At 36.9% G+C, this 16653-nt stretch overlaps 2 protein-coding genes across 5 annotated transcripts in view; both read right to left on the bottom strand.

The window, feature by feature from the left end:
- The window catches only part of LOC138223900 (cadherin EGF LAG seven-pass G-type receptor 2-like), a 15602-nt gene extending 3619 nt beyond the window's left edge, over nt 1-11983 (bottom strand). The window contains exons 1-17 of the mRNA XM_069180019.1: nt 11895-11983; nt 11053-11177; nt 10246-10320; nt 9578-9741; nt 9197-9241; nt 9007-9096; nt 8382-8471; nt 8182-8292; nt 7672-7785; nt 6790-6883; nt 5710-5822; nt 4879-5052; nt 3567-3695; nt 3133-3288; nt 2348-2528; nt 2140-2273; nt 150-1094 (exon numbers count right to left, since the gene is read on the bottom strand). Of these exons, the coding sequence (XP_069036120.1) occupies nt 150-1094; nt 2140-2273; nt 2348-2528; nt 3133-3288; nt 3567-3695; nt 4879-5052; nt 5710-5822; nt 6790-6883; nt 7672-7785; nt 8182-8292; nt 8382-8471; nt 9007-9096; nt 9197-9241; nt 9578-9741; nt 10246-10320; nt 11053-11131 (2694 nt within the window). The 5' untranslated portion in view covers nt 11132-11177; nt 11895-11983. The remainder of the gene's footprint in view (nt 1-149; nt 1095-2139; nt 2274-2347; nt 2529-3132; nt 3289-3566; nt 3696-4878; nt 5053-5709; nt 5823-6789; nt 6884-7671; nt 7786-8181; nt 8293-8381; nt 8472-9006; nt 9097-9196; nt 9242-9577; nt 9742-10245; nt 10321-11052; nt 11178-11894) is intronic.
- sanbr (SANT and BTB domain regulator of CSR) overlaps nt 11731-16653 on the bottom strand; it is a 15405-nt gene continuing 10482 nt past the window's right edge. For all 4 annotated transcript variants that reach the window (XM_015362847.2, XM_015362845.2, XM_015362846.2 and 1 more), the window contains exons 18-21: nt 15446-15519; nt 15247-15335; nt 14566-14657; nt 11731-13620 (exon numbers count right to left, since the gene is read on the bottom strand). In XM_015362847.2, coding sequence (XP_015218333.2) covers nt 13584-13620; nt 14566-14657; nt 15247-15335; nt 15446-15519 — 292 coding nt within the window. In that variant the 3' untranslated portion in view covers nt 11731-13583. The remainder of the gene's footprint in view (nt 13621-14565; nt 14658-15246; nt 15336-15445; nt 15520-16653) is intronic.

Consider the following 16653-nt stretch of genomic DNA (forward strand, 5'->3'; position numbering starts at 1 on the left):
TGTCCTGTAAATAAAGACTTCATATTATCTGTACCAGGTCTTTTTATGATACTTGAACTTGGATACAGGAGGGGTAATTTGTCAGGGAAAGACAGGACTCGTATTGTTGTCAGTAGTGATAAGCACAAAGATAAAGTATTGCTCCTTACCTCATCTTTATCTGTAACACTGACTGTAAAAACAGCAGCCCCACTTGGTATGGTTTCATAGACAGAGATGTGATATTCATCCTCATCAAACTGAGGTGGATTGTCATTCACATCAAGCACTCGGATTAGCACAGAACATGTGCTCTGAAGGCTGGGTGATCCCCCATCTTTGGCTTCCACTGTCAGGATGTACTGCCTCACAATCTCAAAATTCAGGGGTGAGCTGAGGCTCAGTGCCCCGGAAACACGGTCCAGAGTGAAGACTAAAGGATCACTGGGTGTCTGCCCAACAATTCTGTACTCCACTACAGAGTTAGGACCCTCATCCAAGTCCACTGCTGTGACATTGAGCACTGCATTCCCCACACTCATGTCTTCGGGTATTTCTACCTCATATCTGGCAAGGCTGAACACTGGATAGTTGTCATTGACATCTACAACATTGACCCCGAAGGCAACTGTGCTGGACTTGGAGGGCTGGCCCTGGTCTCTTGCAATTGCTATCAAGTTGTACTTTGCCTTCACTTCTCTGTCCAGTTCTTTCACCAAAGTTATCTGTCCAGTCCTGGGATCTATGTCAAAATTCCCTTCACTGCCTTGTAAGGCAAAACTGATTTCAGCGTTGAAGCCATCGTCCACATCCATGGCCACCATGTTAGCAACTACAGTACCATTTTCTGCTGCTTCTGGGAGAGCGACATCAGGGTAGTTCCCTGCGAAGACAGGGCTGTTGTCATTGATGTCAACAACCTTCACAATGACATTGCCCAGGTCCTCAGACATGCCGTCTGAAATGGAGATGCTTATAGAGTGGTTTCTGTGACTTTCATAGTCCAGCTTGACTTTGGTTGAAATGACGCCATTCTTGTCAATTTCAAATTTATCTGTTTCGGTCAGGATCCTGAGAGTTGCTGGTACAACAGGGTTCAAGGACATAAAGTCAACCTGGAAAGTAAAAAAAAATATATTTAAAATATATTTTAAAATAAAAAAGAAAATAAAACTCTGAGAATAAAACTCAATCTACTGTTGTAGTTTAGATGAACCAACACCAAAACAGAACCCAGCATAGTAATTCAGCATCATGTCAGCTGAATTGTAGATTGTCTAATAGGGAGGAAGGGCTGTCCATTATTGCCAAATGTCTGTTTTCTGCCCCCAAACACTATTTTATGAGAAAAATATACTTTTACCTTTTTGTTCATAAGTACAAAAGATCTTTATTTCAAAGTGTCATAATAAAGTATAAAATTAGCTAAATCATCCAAAACAAAAACACCCATTGCAAGCAATTGACCTATTACATTGGTCATATATTAATATATATGGCCAAATATATTTGTATATATATTTGTGAAAGGTGTGGTATATCTGATCTTATAGAGGCCCCATTTAGCACTTCTCTTAAATCCAAATATGAGGGTTTACTGTAATGTACCAAACAAAGAGTAACAGGTTTCAAAGAACTGCCCAACTTACCAAATAATGTTGTTGAAATACTATAAAGAAGCTATAATGTACTGAATTGAATTGAAGCATTCTTTCTAACTCTGTCACAGCTAAAATATGTCATTAACTCACTTCTGCTGCAATGTTCACTTGTCAGCCTGGGATTTAGTATCATTCTGACAGCTCATGTGTCAAATATATCACTTGTTAATACCTTATAAAAACAACACAATTTAAAAATCTGAAGTTTTTGCAACGTGGCAATGATGATGTTATATCTGAAAGGCATCCTTCTATCAATGTGATAATTTTGCTGAAACATTTTATGAAACAAAACAACAGCCTTCTAGTTTCTGCAATGTTTAGATGCTAGCCCACAATTATGTGACATGATCATGTCTTTCAGGGGCCCAAAATCCAACACATGCTCTTTCATCCTAAAGACAGATTTAGTTTAGATGTACAGTATTTGGTTTTCCAGTGCTGGACTATTCTCCTTCTCTCTGAAAAAGGAAAGTGTAAGATGCTCATGTGTTTTTACCTTCACTATTTGTACAGGGGCGTCTTGTTCTTCCAGTACGGTCCCCTCATAGGTGGGCTTCAAAAACTGTGGGTTGGAGTCACCAGGGGCACAAATATCCACAGCAACAGAGGAGGCCCTAGGCACCTCTCCTCCTGGAACAAAAAAAATCTTTAAGCCCTTCCAGGCAAAGCAGGGGCAGATTTCAGTGTGCCTGGAGCCAGCTTACCATCTGTGGCTCTCACGTGCAGCAGGAAATGAGACACACGGTTTTCCTCTAACACAATCTCCTTGAGTAATGTGATGACTCCCGTGTCTGGATCAATGTGAAAGTATGTGTCCTGGTTTCCAGCATCTATTTTGTACTTCACTTGGCCATTTGCACCCTGGTCTGGGTCTACAGCTTCCACCTAAGCAAGCAAACAGGTTGTAGAAGTAATAGGTGTTACACAATAAGGAGCTCATATTGGCAGTGTCATTCTGTTTATTTCTGTTTGGGAATTTCTCAAACTTGTTTACTTCCTACTTTGCTGCAGTAACTTAAGAAAGTTATTTTTCGAAATTGTCGGAGTAAAAGGTCTGCTCAATGCTCTGTAAACGGCTGTAAAATAATAATAATAATAATAATAATAATAATAATAATAATAATAATAATAAGTTCAGGTGGGTAGCTGCGTCAGCATACGTAGACTGCAAAGGAACAAGTAATAGATTTATTCCATACTTTCTTCTCTTTTCAGCATGGAATAAACCTATTACTTTTTCCTTTGCATAATAATAAGCCTATTCCTATCCATCAAAGCTTACTTAAATGAAAATGAAATGCCAAGCATCTTTTCATTGTCCTGTTGTGTATCGGAATTACTTCAAAATATATCTGCATGGTTTTATGAAGTGTAACCTGCACTCCAATGCCCTGAAGGGATTAAATTCTGTACATGTACCTCACCCAGCACTCCATTGCTGGCAAGCAGAAGCAAGCCTTTTTCACACAGTTCCACAGTCTGCATTTACCTTGACAACAGTCATGCCGACAGTCTGGTTCTTGAAAACCTTCCCTACATACTCAGAGCTATCAAAGCTGGGGCTGTTGTCATTTTCATCCAGCAGGTGTACAAGTACATTCACCGTTTGTTCTCGCTGGGGAGGGCTGTCTTCTTTTGCTACAATCTTGATGGAGGAGAAGGCAAAGTTACAGGAGAGTCTCTCTAGAACAAAGAGCTAAATTAATATTAACACAAAAAACATAAAGCAAGAAATCTCTGTCTCGGTCTCCAACTTTCACTGCATTGAAATTGTGCTAATAGATACTCGCAATTCTTTTTATTAGGTTTTCTAATATTTCTCAATATTTCAAAATACCTACTGACTTAATATTATAGTTTGAAATACAAAAAACTTTCAGCTGTCCATTGATATAACTTTTTTAAACTCTTTGAAACACTTACCTGGAGAAAAAAGCTTGTTCTTTTTTCTCTGTCAAGAGCAATAGAATTCTTCACTGTAATGACTCCGTCAGCGCTGATCTCGAATGGTGAATCTTCTGGAGTGATTCTCAATACTCCCCTAAAACCTCCCTAAATAATAAAAATCAGTTAACAAAATGCATTTCCTGGCCAAGCACAGAGTGAGTAAATAATGCAAAACATGGAAATAAATTCACTGAATAAGAAAAGGAATATATTAATAAGACATTATTTTGTCTTTTTTTTAGGAGCCTATGAATGTACGGTCTAGTTTTTTTTCACAATGTTTGCTCTCTTGACATATATTGAGGTGGCAGGAGAAGATTTCTGGGCTGCTTGTTTTAATGGCCATTTTTTTTTGGCCAGCGGCCATATCACCCTGCAACACACAACTAGCCTGGTCAGTACCTGGATGGGAGACCTCCTGGGGAAAACTAAGGTTGCTACTGGATGAGGTGTTAGTGAGGCCAGTAGGGGGTGCTCACCCTGCAGTCTGCGTGGGTCTTAATGCCCCAGTATAGTGATGGGGGCACTATACTGTAAAAAGGTGCCATCCTGATATGTAAAACCGAGGTCCTGACTCTCTGTGGTCATTAAAAATCCCAGGGTGTTTCTCAAAACGAGTAGGGGTGTTACCGCAGTGCCCTGGTCAAATTTCCCATTGGCCTTTACCAATCATGGCCTCCTAATAATCCCCATCTCTGAACTGGCAACTGATAGCTGGTGTGTTTGTGAGCGTACTGGTGCACTACGGCTGTAACGTCATCCAGATGGGAGTCATCCAGATGGGAGTCCTCATTACCTGTAAAGTGCTTTGAGTGGAATGTCCAGAAAAGCGCTATATAAGTATAAGGAATGTCTGTGTGTGTGGACTGTGCTGCTTAATTCTAACACTGCCATTCATTGTAATTCGTGGATGTGCTGTGATGTGTTAAGGCTCTCAGAATGGCAGGGGTGATGGCACAAACAGCACATCACGTTAATCATTCTGATTAAGAATAGTAAGCTTTGGCAGGCAGCTTTTTATCAATAAACTTTTTTTATGTGAAGGATAATTTTTGATAATTTTTTTCTTACTACTAGCACTGGTCTAAATGAAGAACAATGGATTATAAAGAGAAATGTATAGACTGCTGGTCTAATTCTCCCTACTAACCTAAATGTGGTTTAAACAGAGAGGCCCCAGGCACATATGAAAAGATTCACCCAATTCTATAATAAAGAAAACAACAGTATCTGGAACCACATTAAGAGAATGACTTTTGAAATAAAATGTAAAAAAATCAAATCCTACTTCATCGCGGTCTGTTACTTTCACTTGAAGGATAACTGTGCCATTTGGAGAGTTTTCTGTAATGTTGACAGTGTAAGAATCTTTGTCAAATTCTGGTGGGTTATCATTCACATCTTCTATTTTAACAAACACAGTAGCATCTGCTGTCTTCAGACTGTCATCTCGCTGCGATGCCTTAGGCAAAAAGACAAAAGAGAAATCTCAGGCATACATACATAAAATGCTGCACTCCAGTTACAGTGCCTGACATGTACGTCAATCTGATGAATAAATTGGGAGGAAACTAGTGCTGGTTTTACTGATCAAGATACTCTTGAAAGAGTGAGACAAGATGGTAAAAAATACATTTAATTGGAATAGAACACCAGAACCCTGACCATGACAAGCAGGCTGAAAATGTATAGATGAAACAGTGCTTCTGTGAATATGGCAAAATATCAGTTTAATGTTGTTACAGTATATGTAAATGTAATATGCATTTATTTATAGAATTCAGATGGGAGCAAAAAGCTACTGTTTATGATTAACTAAAAGACTTCAATCAGAATTTTCTTGTATTTACACTGGATTTTTCTATTTTGGACAAAGAAACTAATCTGAACTAAACATGAACTTCAGTGAAATTCCACTGCTAGATATTATAATATTGTATCATAATACACCGGATCTATCAGAAATCCTGGGATTTGCAACAAATCCTTGTTCTGTAAGCCCTAATGTATTTATAGAAAAGAATATTGTTAATCATCTTCTTTCAGATGTCAGTTCTTCAAAAAAAAAACTTTATTATTTCCTTCGTAGCCTTAAATTTGAAATAAACAGACTGCATACCTTAATATTGATTTCTATAGTCTCAATGAGCTCTCTGTCCAGTGCTGTGAGCACAGATACAATTCCATTGTCCTCATTGATGTTGAAGGAGGAAGTGTATTCCTGGGGAGTCACTGGGAAATAGAGACAGTTATGCAATGTTAACAGGTTTTCACATATAGCTGTAAATGTCAAGAATAAACTGTCACACTGTTTGTATTTTGCCCTCAGAAATGTATTTTTATACATCTATGGAGATAGCTTTCCTTTTTTGAGATGCTTAAGCAGTAATTTACTATTTATGCATTAGTGCACGATAAGATGTGTTTATTGTATTTATTATAATGCATTAATACATCATAGAAAGTGTTATAATTAGTTATCATCTTATCAGATTTATTTGTGAAAGATCAGTATTGTAACTACTTTCATTCGTTCTACACACTGGAAAACTACATGTTAACCAAACCTGGTAAATCCTACTCTTGTTACTGATGACTCCACACATTTGCTCAGCAGGTACAACTACATATTGATTTTTGCTTTATAATAATATAACATAACATCACTTTATTAACCCTTTACAATTTCTTGCATTAGGAATTATCTTTTCGCATACCCCAGCTTGCTCTCCATGAGACACACAGACAGGGAGAGAAGCTTGGGGTCAGAGTGCAGGGTCAGCCATTGTACAGCGCCCCTGGAGCAGTTGGGGTTAAGGGCCTTGCTCAGGAGCCCAACATAGTAGGATTCCTCTGCCAGCCGCAGGATACGAACTGGCAACCTCCCAGCCACAGGCGCAGATCCTGAGCCACAGAGCCACCGCTCCGCCCCATGATGGCCCCTGATGTTAAAACACTTGGTATTTATGAGGTGCTTTACCCCGGTTGCTCTAACTGAGGACCAGCATTGATGGGGGTGAGGCCTGTGATGGACCGGAGTCACATCCAGGGGAGTCAAGTGCTCTCTGGTCTGCTAAACGCTACAGAAACCAGGATTAGCTCTTGCCCAGTGAGCTGCTGTGGCTCTAGCACGGACGTAACCTTTTTTACAGGTCATATCTCAAGCAAAAAAAAAACTGTTAAAAGTGTTGGGAAGCACCTGTATTGATGCTGTAGCTAACAGGTGTGTTTAACCCCAAATCTCCGTCTTTGGCTTCAATGGCTGCTGGGTGGACAGTGCTGAGCTCACCCGTCTTTGAAAGAGAAGAAAAAAAACACATAAGCAGGCAATTTAAAAAATATTATAGTTAGGGTGCGCAAAAGGGTTGGGAGTGGAAAGGAATAAAGAATCAGGAAGAACACACAGGACCTGAAAATCAGCATACTGTATAAGGAATGGCACAGCATATGAAACAACTCCGGAGATGCATGAACTTCTCTCTGAGTGCTTCATATCACTCATAACCAGGTTCCTTCAAATGTGCCAAAGGCACCAAAGGAAAAGGAAAGCATGTTGAAAGGGTGAGGCTGGGCTATGTCTCTGTACTTCAGTCTGAGCTTCAAGGACAATGAGACGCCTCTGTACCAAAAGAGCTAACTCTCTTGGCAAGGCTGCAGTCTGTGGTTTGAGCCCCATCCATTATGTTCATCTCCTGTCAAAGCTCTTCCTTGACCTGCACATCCTGGCCTGGTTGGAACTGACAAAGATCCAGTGTATGTGGGAGACTATGGGCACACATGTGTACTGGACCTCTTCCAAGTCAAACATGGGGGTGTTGAGCATCACGGCCCTCAGTGACAGTGGATAAATTAATCTTCGCAGGAGCGAAATTAGAACAGACACAGCAGCTCACATTCACCGCAAGTCCATTTAGAATGAACTTCAGTTGCGTACAATTGATACCCATCCTTACTAACCAAAGCATTACTTAGGAGAGGGGCAGCCATTTGATATGGTATCTAACCCAGAAGATTTCATTCATTCATGTCTTTTTTTTAACCAGCAACCAGCAGCATGTACAGGATGCAGAAGCAAACTCACCTTGTGTTCAGGAATGGTGGCACTATACAAGCTGTGACTGAAATAAGGGCTCATGTTGTCATAGTCTGTCACTGTAATGGCTACATTTGTTTGGCTGGATTCATTTTTTGGATCCTACAAAAAAGAATATTTCCAAAATTATAATGTTAACCCAAATCCACCACACACCCCAACCCCCTCAATGATTACTTTTAAGCTTAATCACTCAACAAAATTGATTATGATTATGTAAACCTTTGATTTTGAAATGTAATCATTTGAAAATGATTAAATCATTTTAATTTGTTTAAGTAATATGTAAACTAAGCACAGCTCAGACTAATCAATTTAATTCTCTTCTTTTTGAAATGATTATGTTTTATATCTACATATAACATTCTGTGCTACCCTGCCCTGTGTTTCCACGCATGGCTACACTGCTTAGTAGTTTCTCAAAATGTTGTTTATTTTGCCAGCATGAAATGAACACAGCACATATGCTACGGAGAGGACAGACTCACAGTCCCGTACCTGTGCTTTCACATTGAAGCTGTAAGAACTGGCTCTGTTATAGTTGAGTGGGCTCTTCAACAAGATGGCTCCATCCCGAGCTTGCACTTCAAATTCACTTGGAGCTGGAGGCTTCAGAAGAAAGAAAATGCCCTCAGAATAAATCAGTTAAGACTCTACTTGACTCACCTGGTGAGAAGGAGAAAGGTTTTATTTCTTACCACAATTGAATAGGTTATGCGATTGTTTTCTGGGCTGGTATCGCGATCTTCAGCCATCACTTTAATTATTGAAACACCCACTTGATGAGCCTAAAGTCACACAAGCCAAGACAATGACATTAAAGGATTAATTATAAACAGGCATGCAGAATAATATTGCTCAAATCATTTTTTGACGATAAGAGTATACACCTCAAGTTAAAATACACAATTCCGTTTTTTTTTTCAAGGAGGTCATCAGAAATGTTTAAAATTTAAATTTATATTTATATTAAATTTATATTTCAATGACTGATGACGTTTTTCCACAGAAGGAATAATCCATGCTCAAAATGAATTTCAACATCGTCGTCTGATATCTGTTTGAAAAGGTAATGTAGTCACTCCAATTACCTACAGTATATAGTGTTCCATGATTCTTGCTTTTCTTTACATTTTTAAAGCTGTTTTCAAATGTGTACTATTTAGTTAGAGTGGTTGTCTTGCGTTGTACTCTGTTGTTTGTCCCTAGCTATATCTGCCCTCATTGCACTTGACCTCATTGCCTCAATTGACAGGCTCATAGAGTAAGACTACAGGAAGAGGCTGTAGTTTTTCTTGCTTTTCAAAGAAACAGTGGTCTCACCTCAGATACAGTGACGCTGTAATTATTCAGCTGGAACACTGGCACATTGTCATTGATGTCTGTGATCCGGAGAATTCGGTTATTCAGTACCTAAAAAATGTTGAGATTAATAAACAATTCAATCAAAAAACTTGTTAAACAAACAACAATAATAATGTTAAGTTTAGAAGTCAGGAGTACCTATACTTACTGAATTTTTCACACACTTGATAGCATAATAAATCTCCCCACTGGTCTAAAAAACAATGTCAAAGAAGCAGATTACAAATCTAAAGTTTTTGTGGTTTCTTTTTGACCTATAAAACAAGAATATTTCTGTAACAGAATAGTGAAACACCAAAGGTGGCTTTATTGTGCAGTCATTCACTGGATCAGTTATAGTCCTTTATGACCTGATATAATCCATGACTAATCTTGTTTTTTATATAGTCATATGTTATTTGCAGGAACATTTAAAAACCAGTAACAAAATTTAATAACAGAACAATCTAATTTAAAATCATTGAGTTGTTTAAAAGAGATTACTTGAACTAAAGAACAATTTTTGAAGCAGGGATACAAACAGACTCACATCATGGAAGTCTTCAGCATCCAACTTTCCTTTAGTTAGTACTTCTGCAGTGTCAGAGCCTGATGTATGATTTAATTCCACATATTGCAAATGACTTTCAAATCCAAACTTGACTAACTGCAGACCTGTGTCAATTGGGACACCAGTAATTGTTTCCACAATACCTGTTTTAGAAAACAAATTTTTTTTTTTAATTTCCGGGCCTTTTTTTATTCATAATCCTGTTCCAGCGGCAGTAAAAACACATTTCACACTGTTAACCCAACTAGAGCACAATTCATTTATACTGTACCTGCAAAATGTGAACTACTGTAAATCAATTTATATTAACAGGGCATAATTTGTTAATACAATATTGTGTAATGTATGACGTGATATAAAAAAAATGAAGATATAAATTCAGCAAGCACACAAAGAGGGTTTCCCTGACTACAAACTGAATTTGGTTGGAATGATAGTGCTTCATCTAAAAGGGAAAATATGTCCGTATACTATACTCTATTTAATATATCTAATATAATACAACCATCTTGATTATTTTCACCCTGTTGCTACTAGTATTATATAATGCTATAAATGATACAAAATTCAGAAAAAAAAATATTTTTTCAGTTTCAGGACTGCATTATTTTTATGAGCGATGGATTTATTAATTCTGAATACTTTACCAGAGTATCCTTCTTCCACTGGCCCAATTACAACTGGTTCTGCAATACCTTTTTCACAATTTATGTGTGTTGTCTCTGGAATAAAATGAATAAATTTAGGAATTTGAAAAAAGGCATACAACAAATGTTGGATAATGGTAAAAATGTTAAAGACATTCTTTTCAGAAACATCTTTTTCAGTTTTTCACTTCCTAAAATGGAAGACATTAGACATTTCTTGTCATATTTCTGAGGTTTACATCTCTTTTCTTTTAACATGTTTTAATTTCTTACATTGATACGCCACTAAACACAATTTACCAATTATTCATTATTCTAGAAGATTTAAGGCATTGAATGATTTAGTTTTTACAGTGGTACATTTTTAATCGAAGGTGAAATATTTCACTCAGCACTATAGTGCAAGCGACTACATTTGATATTAAATATTCCTGTTTAGCTCGTTATAAACTGGAAAGAGAATCAGAAATGTACAAAAGGATTCTAAACACTCGCAATCGTTTAATTTTTTCGAATACAATAAATTCAATACAAAAATATTGAATAATTTATAAAAACATACCACGAATTGGAAAGTAGTTTAATTCTTCAGACAAGCTTTATTTCTGTCCCTGAGGTTAATAATTTAGTTTATTTTCTTTGGAATCACATACAAAGCCTAGAAAGACTATCCTTTAAATTTAACAGTAGCTGAAGTGGTCAGACAAGTTTTACCTTCTAAATATCTCCTAAACCATCTACATCTATGATCCAAAAGTCACATGTTTAATAACTGTTCTCATGTAAAGAACATTAGAAAATACTCACCAATAGCTCTGCTCATTTGAAAACACAAATTTCCTATTAACATGAAGAACAAAAAGTGGTGGTACTTCATGGTCTCCATTGTTTGCAGATGAAGCCCAGTTACAATAGTGAGGGTTTGGGACCACCTGTGCAAAATAACAGGCAATGTCCTTTCTTCTTCACAGGTTTACAGCTAGAAACAACCACGCCTGCTTTTCAGAATCTGGTTGGTTACTAGAATTTACAACGTTCAGTACTGCTATAATGCAAGAGATAACAAGAGGTCAAAGTTTCAGTTCCATTTCTTTTTCAGTCAAGTCAATTCTTAGCTATTCACGAGTCCCAATGTACTACTTAAGAGAACCACATCACTCAGTGACACGAAACCATAAGGTATTTTAAGAGGCAGACCATAAAAACTGGCTTCAAACCACTTAGGCTTATATACTGTAATAATACTAATACTTTTAGACTAAAAGTGTCTGATTCATTCAGTATTTTCAAAACCTAATTTATAAAAATAATGATCAGATCAGTAATTGAATTTTTATCGTATAACTGACACATCCTTGTCTTGGTGTATTTGGAGAGTATAATGTTCAAAGTGTGTAATTATTTTCCATAAAAGGGACAGTGCTTTAGTCTAATAACAGTGTATGCTATAATGAAGCAACCCATTTTAAATGACAAGACAATAAGGAATTTTTTTTAATTTATTGAGATAGATTATAAGCCCAGAGGCTAGCCACCTTTACAGTATGTTACAATATAGTCAAATAAACCCATTCTTCTCTTTGTATATATTCTAAAAGTCACTGAGAATAACAAATGAGGATAGTTTGCTTCTTGGCCAAGCTGATTACCTCTGCTAGATGAGATCTTCAAATCAAGACTGCAACCAGCTGTGTATCGCCCACAATTAAAAGCTCTTCAACATTGCCTGTGTAAAATATCATTCATATACTGTAACTTGAGATTCGGTCCTGAAACTCACATTTGTCAGATGGCACAAAAGGCAGGTTAGTCACTAAGTCTTCATAAGAAACATTAAACAATAACAGCATTATTTTTACATGTACATTTTTAATTTTGAAACCCATGTCGTGGAGTTTCAATATTCCAGAAACAATACAGAGAGAGAAGTGTGGAGGTTTTATATGCTTCCTCAGAGGAAATCATGCGTACATGATCAAGGTTCAAAAAGTGGAAAAGTACCTTGAAGTCGTAGTACTATACAAAGGGAAAAAAATGCATGTAAACATTTCAATACACAATATTACAATATTACAACTTAAATATTATTCCAATGCTCTGTTGGGAATATCTAAGTTCTATGTTTTACAGGATATTAATGTGCAAAACAGGATTATATCCTGGGGAGTAAGTGAAGAAAGCGACCAGGACTGTTCCCCTTTTTCTTGATGACTCTGATATTAAAAAACAAATTATAAATTATTGTAAATATTTGATAAGAAACCCAGTATTTGGTAGTATACATGCTAATGTTAAATTAAACCTTTAAAATAATTGAAAGCAAATGCCAAGGCAGACAGACTGTTACTTCTAAAATTGTATTGACATTTTATATTAGTGGAATTTGAGAACATAATCTTGAACTTTCATGAAGCCCCAATCGTTTTAAATAAGTCAATGATCTTAGGCTATTATCATATAAATCATAGCTGAGTTTTACATCTTTACAGTTAAGGTTCTCTTTCTGTTTTTGTAACAAGAAAATGATTTTTAACTAAGAGGTTCAAGTGCTGCTGAGCACAGTATCACAACAAATTACATATTAAAACCAATCGCTCCATTTCTTTTGCGAGCATTAAGATCCAGTGTTCTTTGTCGTACCATACGGCGTGCTGGAACTCAGTTTACAGATTAATATAAGAATGCCCAACCCCTGCAGCAGGCTTGTGTCAGCCAGTCTCTTAAGGTGTTATATACATGAAACACTGCCAGACAATTCAACCACACCTCTGTCTCTCGCCTACACAGTATGTCAGTATAAAGCTGATTGGCTCTGACAGGTGGGCATGTTGGAGAAGCACAACTGATGGCCCTTATTCTCTCCATGCAGTACAGGAGTCACTGCCAGAGAGCAAAGTCTTTAACAAACAGAAACTTCAAAATTGGAAAGGCATATAATAAATCCTAACTGACAATTCTAACTTCATTAAAAAAGGACTGGCAGTTCGTATCATATGCCATCATTTTGTTAATGCCTCTATTTTAAAATTCATTGATGGTATTTATTCTAACACCTTTAAAAGGGTAGTTATTTTCTCTCTCCAAAATTACGTCTGGCCTCTGGCAGGTGGAAAGCACTAAAAATAATTCTTGTCCAAAGGTCACCTGAGCCAAGCACAGCTTTCAGCTGATTTAAAGCTAAACAAGTTAAAGCTACATTAGAAACCTCATCAAAAGGAACAAAAAGGTCTAACATATAATTGATGTATTTTAGACTGTTAATGACTCTAGGATTTGAGACAAAAGAGTAGCTTTTCCAGGGTGTTCATGGAGAATATTATGGTCTTGTTTCCCAGTTTCTAGGTTGGACGAGTCTGGCCAAAGCGTGTCTTCGGCCTATGTAGGAAAAAAAACACATTTGTCTAATCATGAAGCATAAACAAAATGACATCATTTAGGTACTAAAAGGAAAAAGAAGACTCCTTAAAAGATCATGCTGTGAGCATCTTTAAGAATTTAAAATGTTTAAACCTATTTAAATCGATTAAAGGTCTTCATCCATCATACAAAGATATCTATTATCCTGTTGTTGAAAGGTATGGTTCTGAATATACAGAGCACAGAAATTTGCTCAGAAGAGTTTTATTTTTAAATGCTTAACTTGCCAAAAATGAGTTTTATGTTCCTCTATTAAACCAAAAGACTGCTACTTCTTTGTGATCAAACATCTGTGCTAACTGCTATGTTTCAGGACTTTTGAGAATAAGATGATAAAAATACTGTAATTCCTAAAGAGTCCTAATAAGTGTCATAAATGTAATAAAAGCAAGGATATAGTCCATTTAATGATGGAACCTATAAAAGTTGATTTTTCCTTTAAGGAATGTAAAATCTCAGGGTCTAATCCTGCCATTAAAATATTTCATATAATATTGTTTATTTTTGCCTTGTACTTTAAAATCATTGCATACTATCTGCGATACTGTATTATTAATATATTTCTACAGCAAGAGAAAGAACACCTAGGGTGCAAAATGTATCACACAACCTGCTAATGGGTGAAGTGAACAGCCACTTTCCCATTTACTTGAAAGGATCCCCCGATTCATTACAATATAGGTTGGATACCGTTCATAAGAGTTAAGGATAGTATGTACTGAAATGATAAACATCAGACCACATAACTTTGATAAATAATGCAAAGAGAGAAAAGACTGCGGTGTTTTGAAGTGAAGTATAGGACCCTACAGTATGTGCAGACACAAGAAAGACAAAAAACACCTACATCTAAAAACCATTTAAACAGTGCAGATTTCTGTACCTTTCCTTGTCTAACATTACCTTATGTTCTTCTCTGAGCTGGGCTGACGACTGCTGGCTTGTAAAGATGCTTTGAGTTGAGCCTCCAGTCTTGCATAAATACCACCAGCATACTGAAAATCCCAAATAAAGAAGAAACATTGCACCTCTAGGTTTGTGTGGTATAACGTACAGGGATATTAAGTTTATGGGATTGTAAAAATGTCTGTGATTGACAACTCTTTTCCTTTCCCTCTGAATTCAACTGCTAAAGCAACGTCTTACTTCTCCAGCCGGTCTCATATGGAGTGGGGCTGTTGGTGCATAATGGCTGTCGCATATCACTCTGGTGTTATTACTAAACATTTCAGCAATGGATGATGTGGGTCTCCTCCCGTTTGTAAATGGAATGAAAAGAACAATATTAAGGCTATGACTGATTATCATAACATGATCCTAAAGGGAGCAATCACCTTGTTCCCAAATTCAGAAAAATATCACATCACATCACTTTTAATTATCCACTTTCAATTAAGGTTCATGGTGAACTAGAGCCTAACATGGGCAGGACTGGGCACAAGGCAGGATAAACTCTGGATGGGACATCAGTATAAAAAAAAGGCAGTATCTTACAAATTTCTTACATTCAGGTGTTTATGGGGAAAAAAAGATCTGGGTAGCTTTTCAGCATATTTTAACTGTGCACTGTCCTCCAAAACTTACTTCTTTCATCTCCTTAGATTTATGGCGTTCCATGTCACCAAATCTCATCTTCGTGAGATGTTCAATAATTTCTACCATCCTTCGCTGATCTGCAATAGTAATATTTTTTAAAGTAAAAAAAAAGATGCATTTAATTCAGAAATTTACGTGAATTAAATTAGATAAATGGAAGAAAAACATGTTTTGAAAAGTGTCGTACCTTCTTCTCTTTGTGCATCTTGGTTGTATCGCATGGACCGTGTGCTGTCCCATTTACTTTTCTGCGTACTTACTCTGAAAAACAATTAGTTGCAATGATTAAGCTTTCAGATGGATGCAGGTGAACTTCCTGTGCCAGTGTCATATGGCTACAAAAAATCCTGAGTATACTACCCATCTATTATCAGAAAACCACTTGTTCCCCATGAGAGTCTAGTAAACTCAGATACAAGGATGGAGCACCAGTCCATCGCAAGGTATAAACTAGGGATAGGCAATCCTGGTTTTGAATGGCCAGTATATCCGCAGTTAACCTAAATTAACGAATTATTGGCTTAATTTACCACCTTCTTCCAGCTCTGTAGTACTTTTAAGTTCTAGGTGCTTTGAAAATGACCAGTCCTCCAGGACTATGATTGACCACTCCTGATAAACACACACAGACAGATTAGAGATGGACAATTAAACCGCCAACGTGTCTTTGGCCTATGGGAAGAAACCAGCTGTCCTGAAGAAAACCCATTTAAACACAAGGAGAACACACAGCGGAGGCGCAGCAGAATCAAACCCAAGACCCCAGAGCTGTGAGGCAGTAGCAGTACCATTATACCACCGCAGTCTAAACCACCATGACACTGTGAAATTAATGGTCTAAAATGAAGAAATAAGAAAACGTGGTCAATGCATAATTAAAAGAGACTTGTGTATTCCATTAACAAACTGCCTGTGAATGATAAAATATGAATGAATCATACAGGTGAACTAATTAACTAACGGACTTTGTACAAGTATTTTTTATCTTTCATATCTTTTTTATCACAGTCACCGAAGAAAGGGCAATTTCCCCATCGCAATGCGCAGTTCTTCAAGTTTCATCCTGCGTAAGAACACTTTGAACAGCTTTTGATATGGTCTATAACATGTCATAAATATTTAAGATTGAATTCAACAGTTCTTACATGGCTTTGTAACATGGAGGACAACCAGGAATTTACCGATATGAGGTAATCTATGCCTACAAACTTCAACAGTACTCTAAAAAAGACACTATATCATTTAATAGCTCCTAGTCTTATTAGGCATATATAATTATATTTACCAATACAGACAACTTAATATGTAAAACTTAAAAATATAACTTCTTATTTAATGAAAATGACAGCAACTCAAAACCTATAATCCATTTAGTCAAAGACTAATATGAATGTT

Source organism: Lepisosteus oculatus, chromosome 17, assembly GCF_040954835.1.
Source record: "Lepisosteus oculatus isolate fLepOcu1 chromosome 17, fLepOcu1.hap2, whole genome shotgun sequence".
In the NCBI taxonomy this organism is placed as follows: domain Eukaryota; kingdom Metazoa; phylum Chordata; class Actinopteri; order Semionotiformes; family Lepisosteidae; genus Lepisosteus; species Lepisosteus oculatus.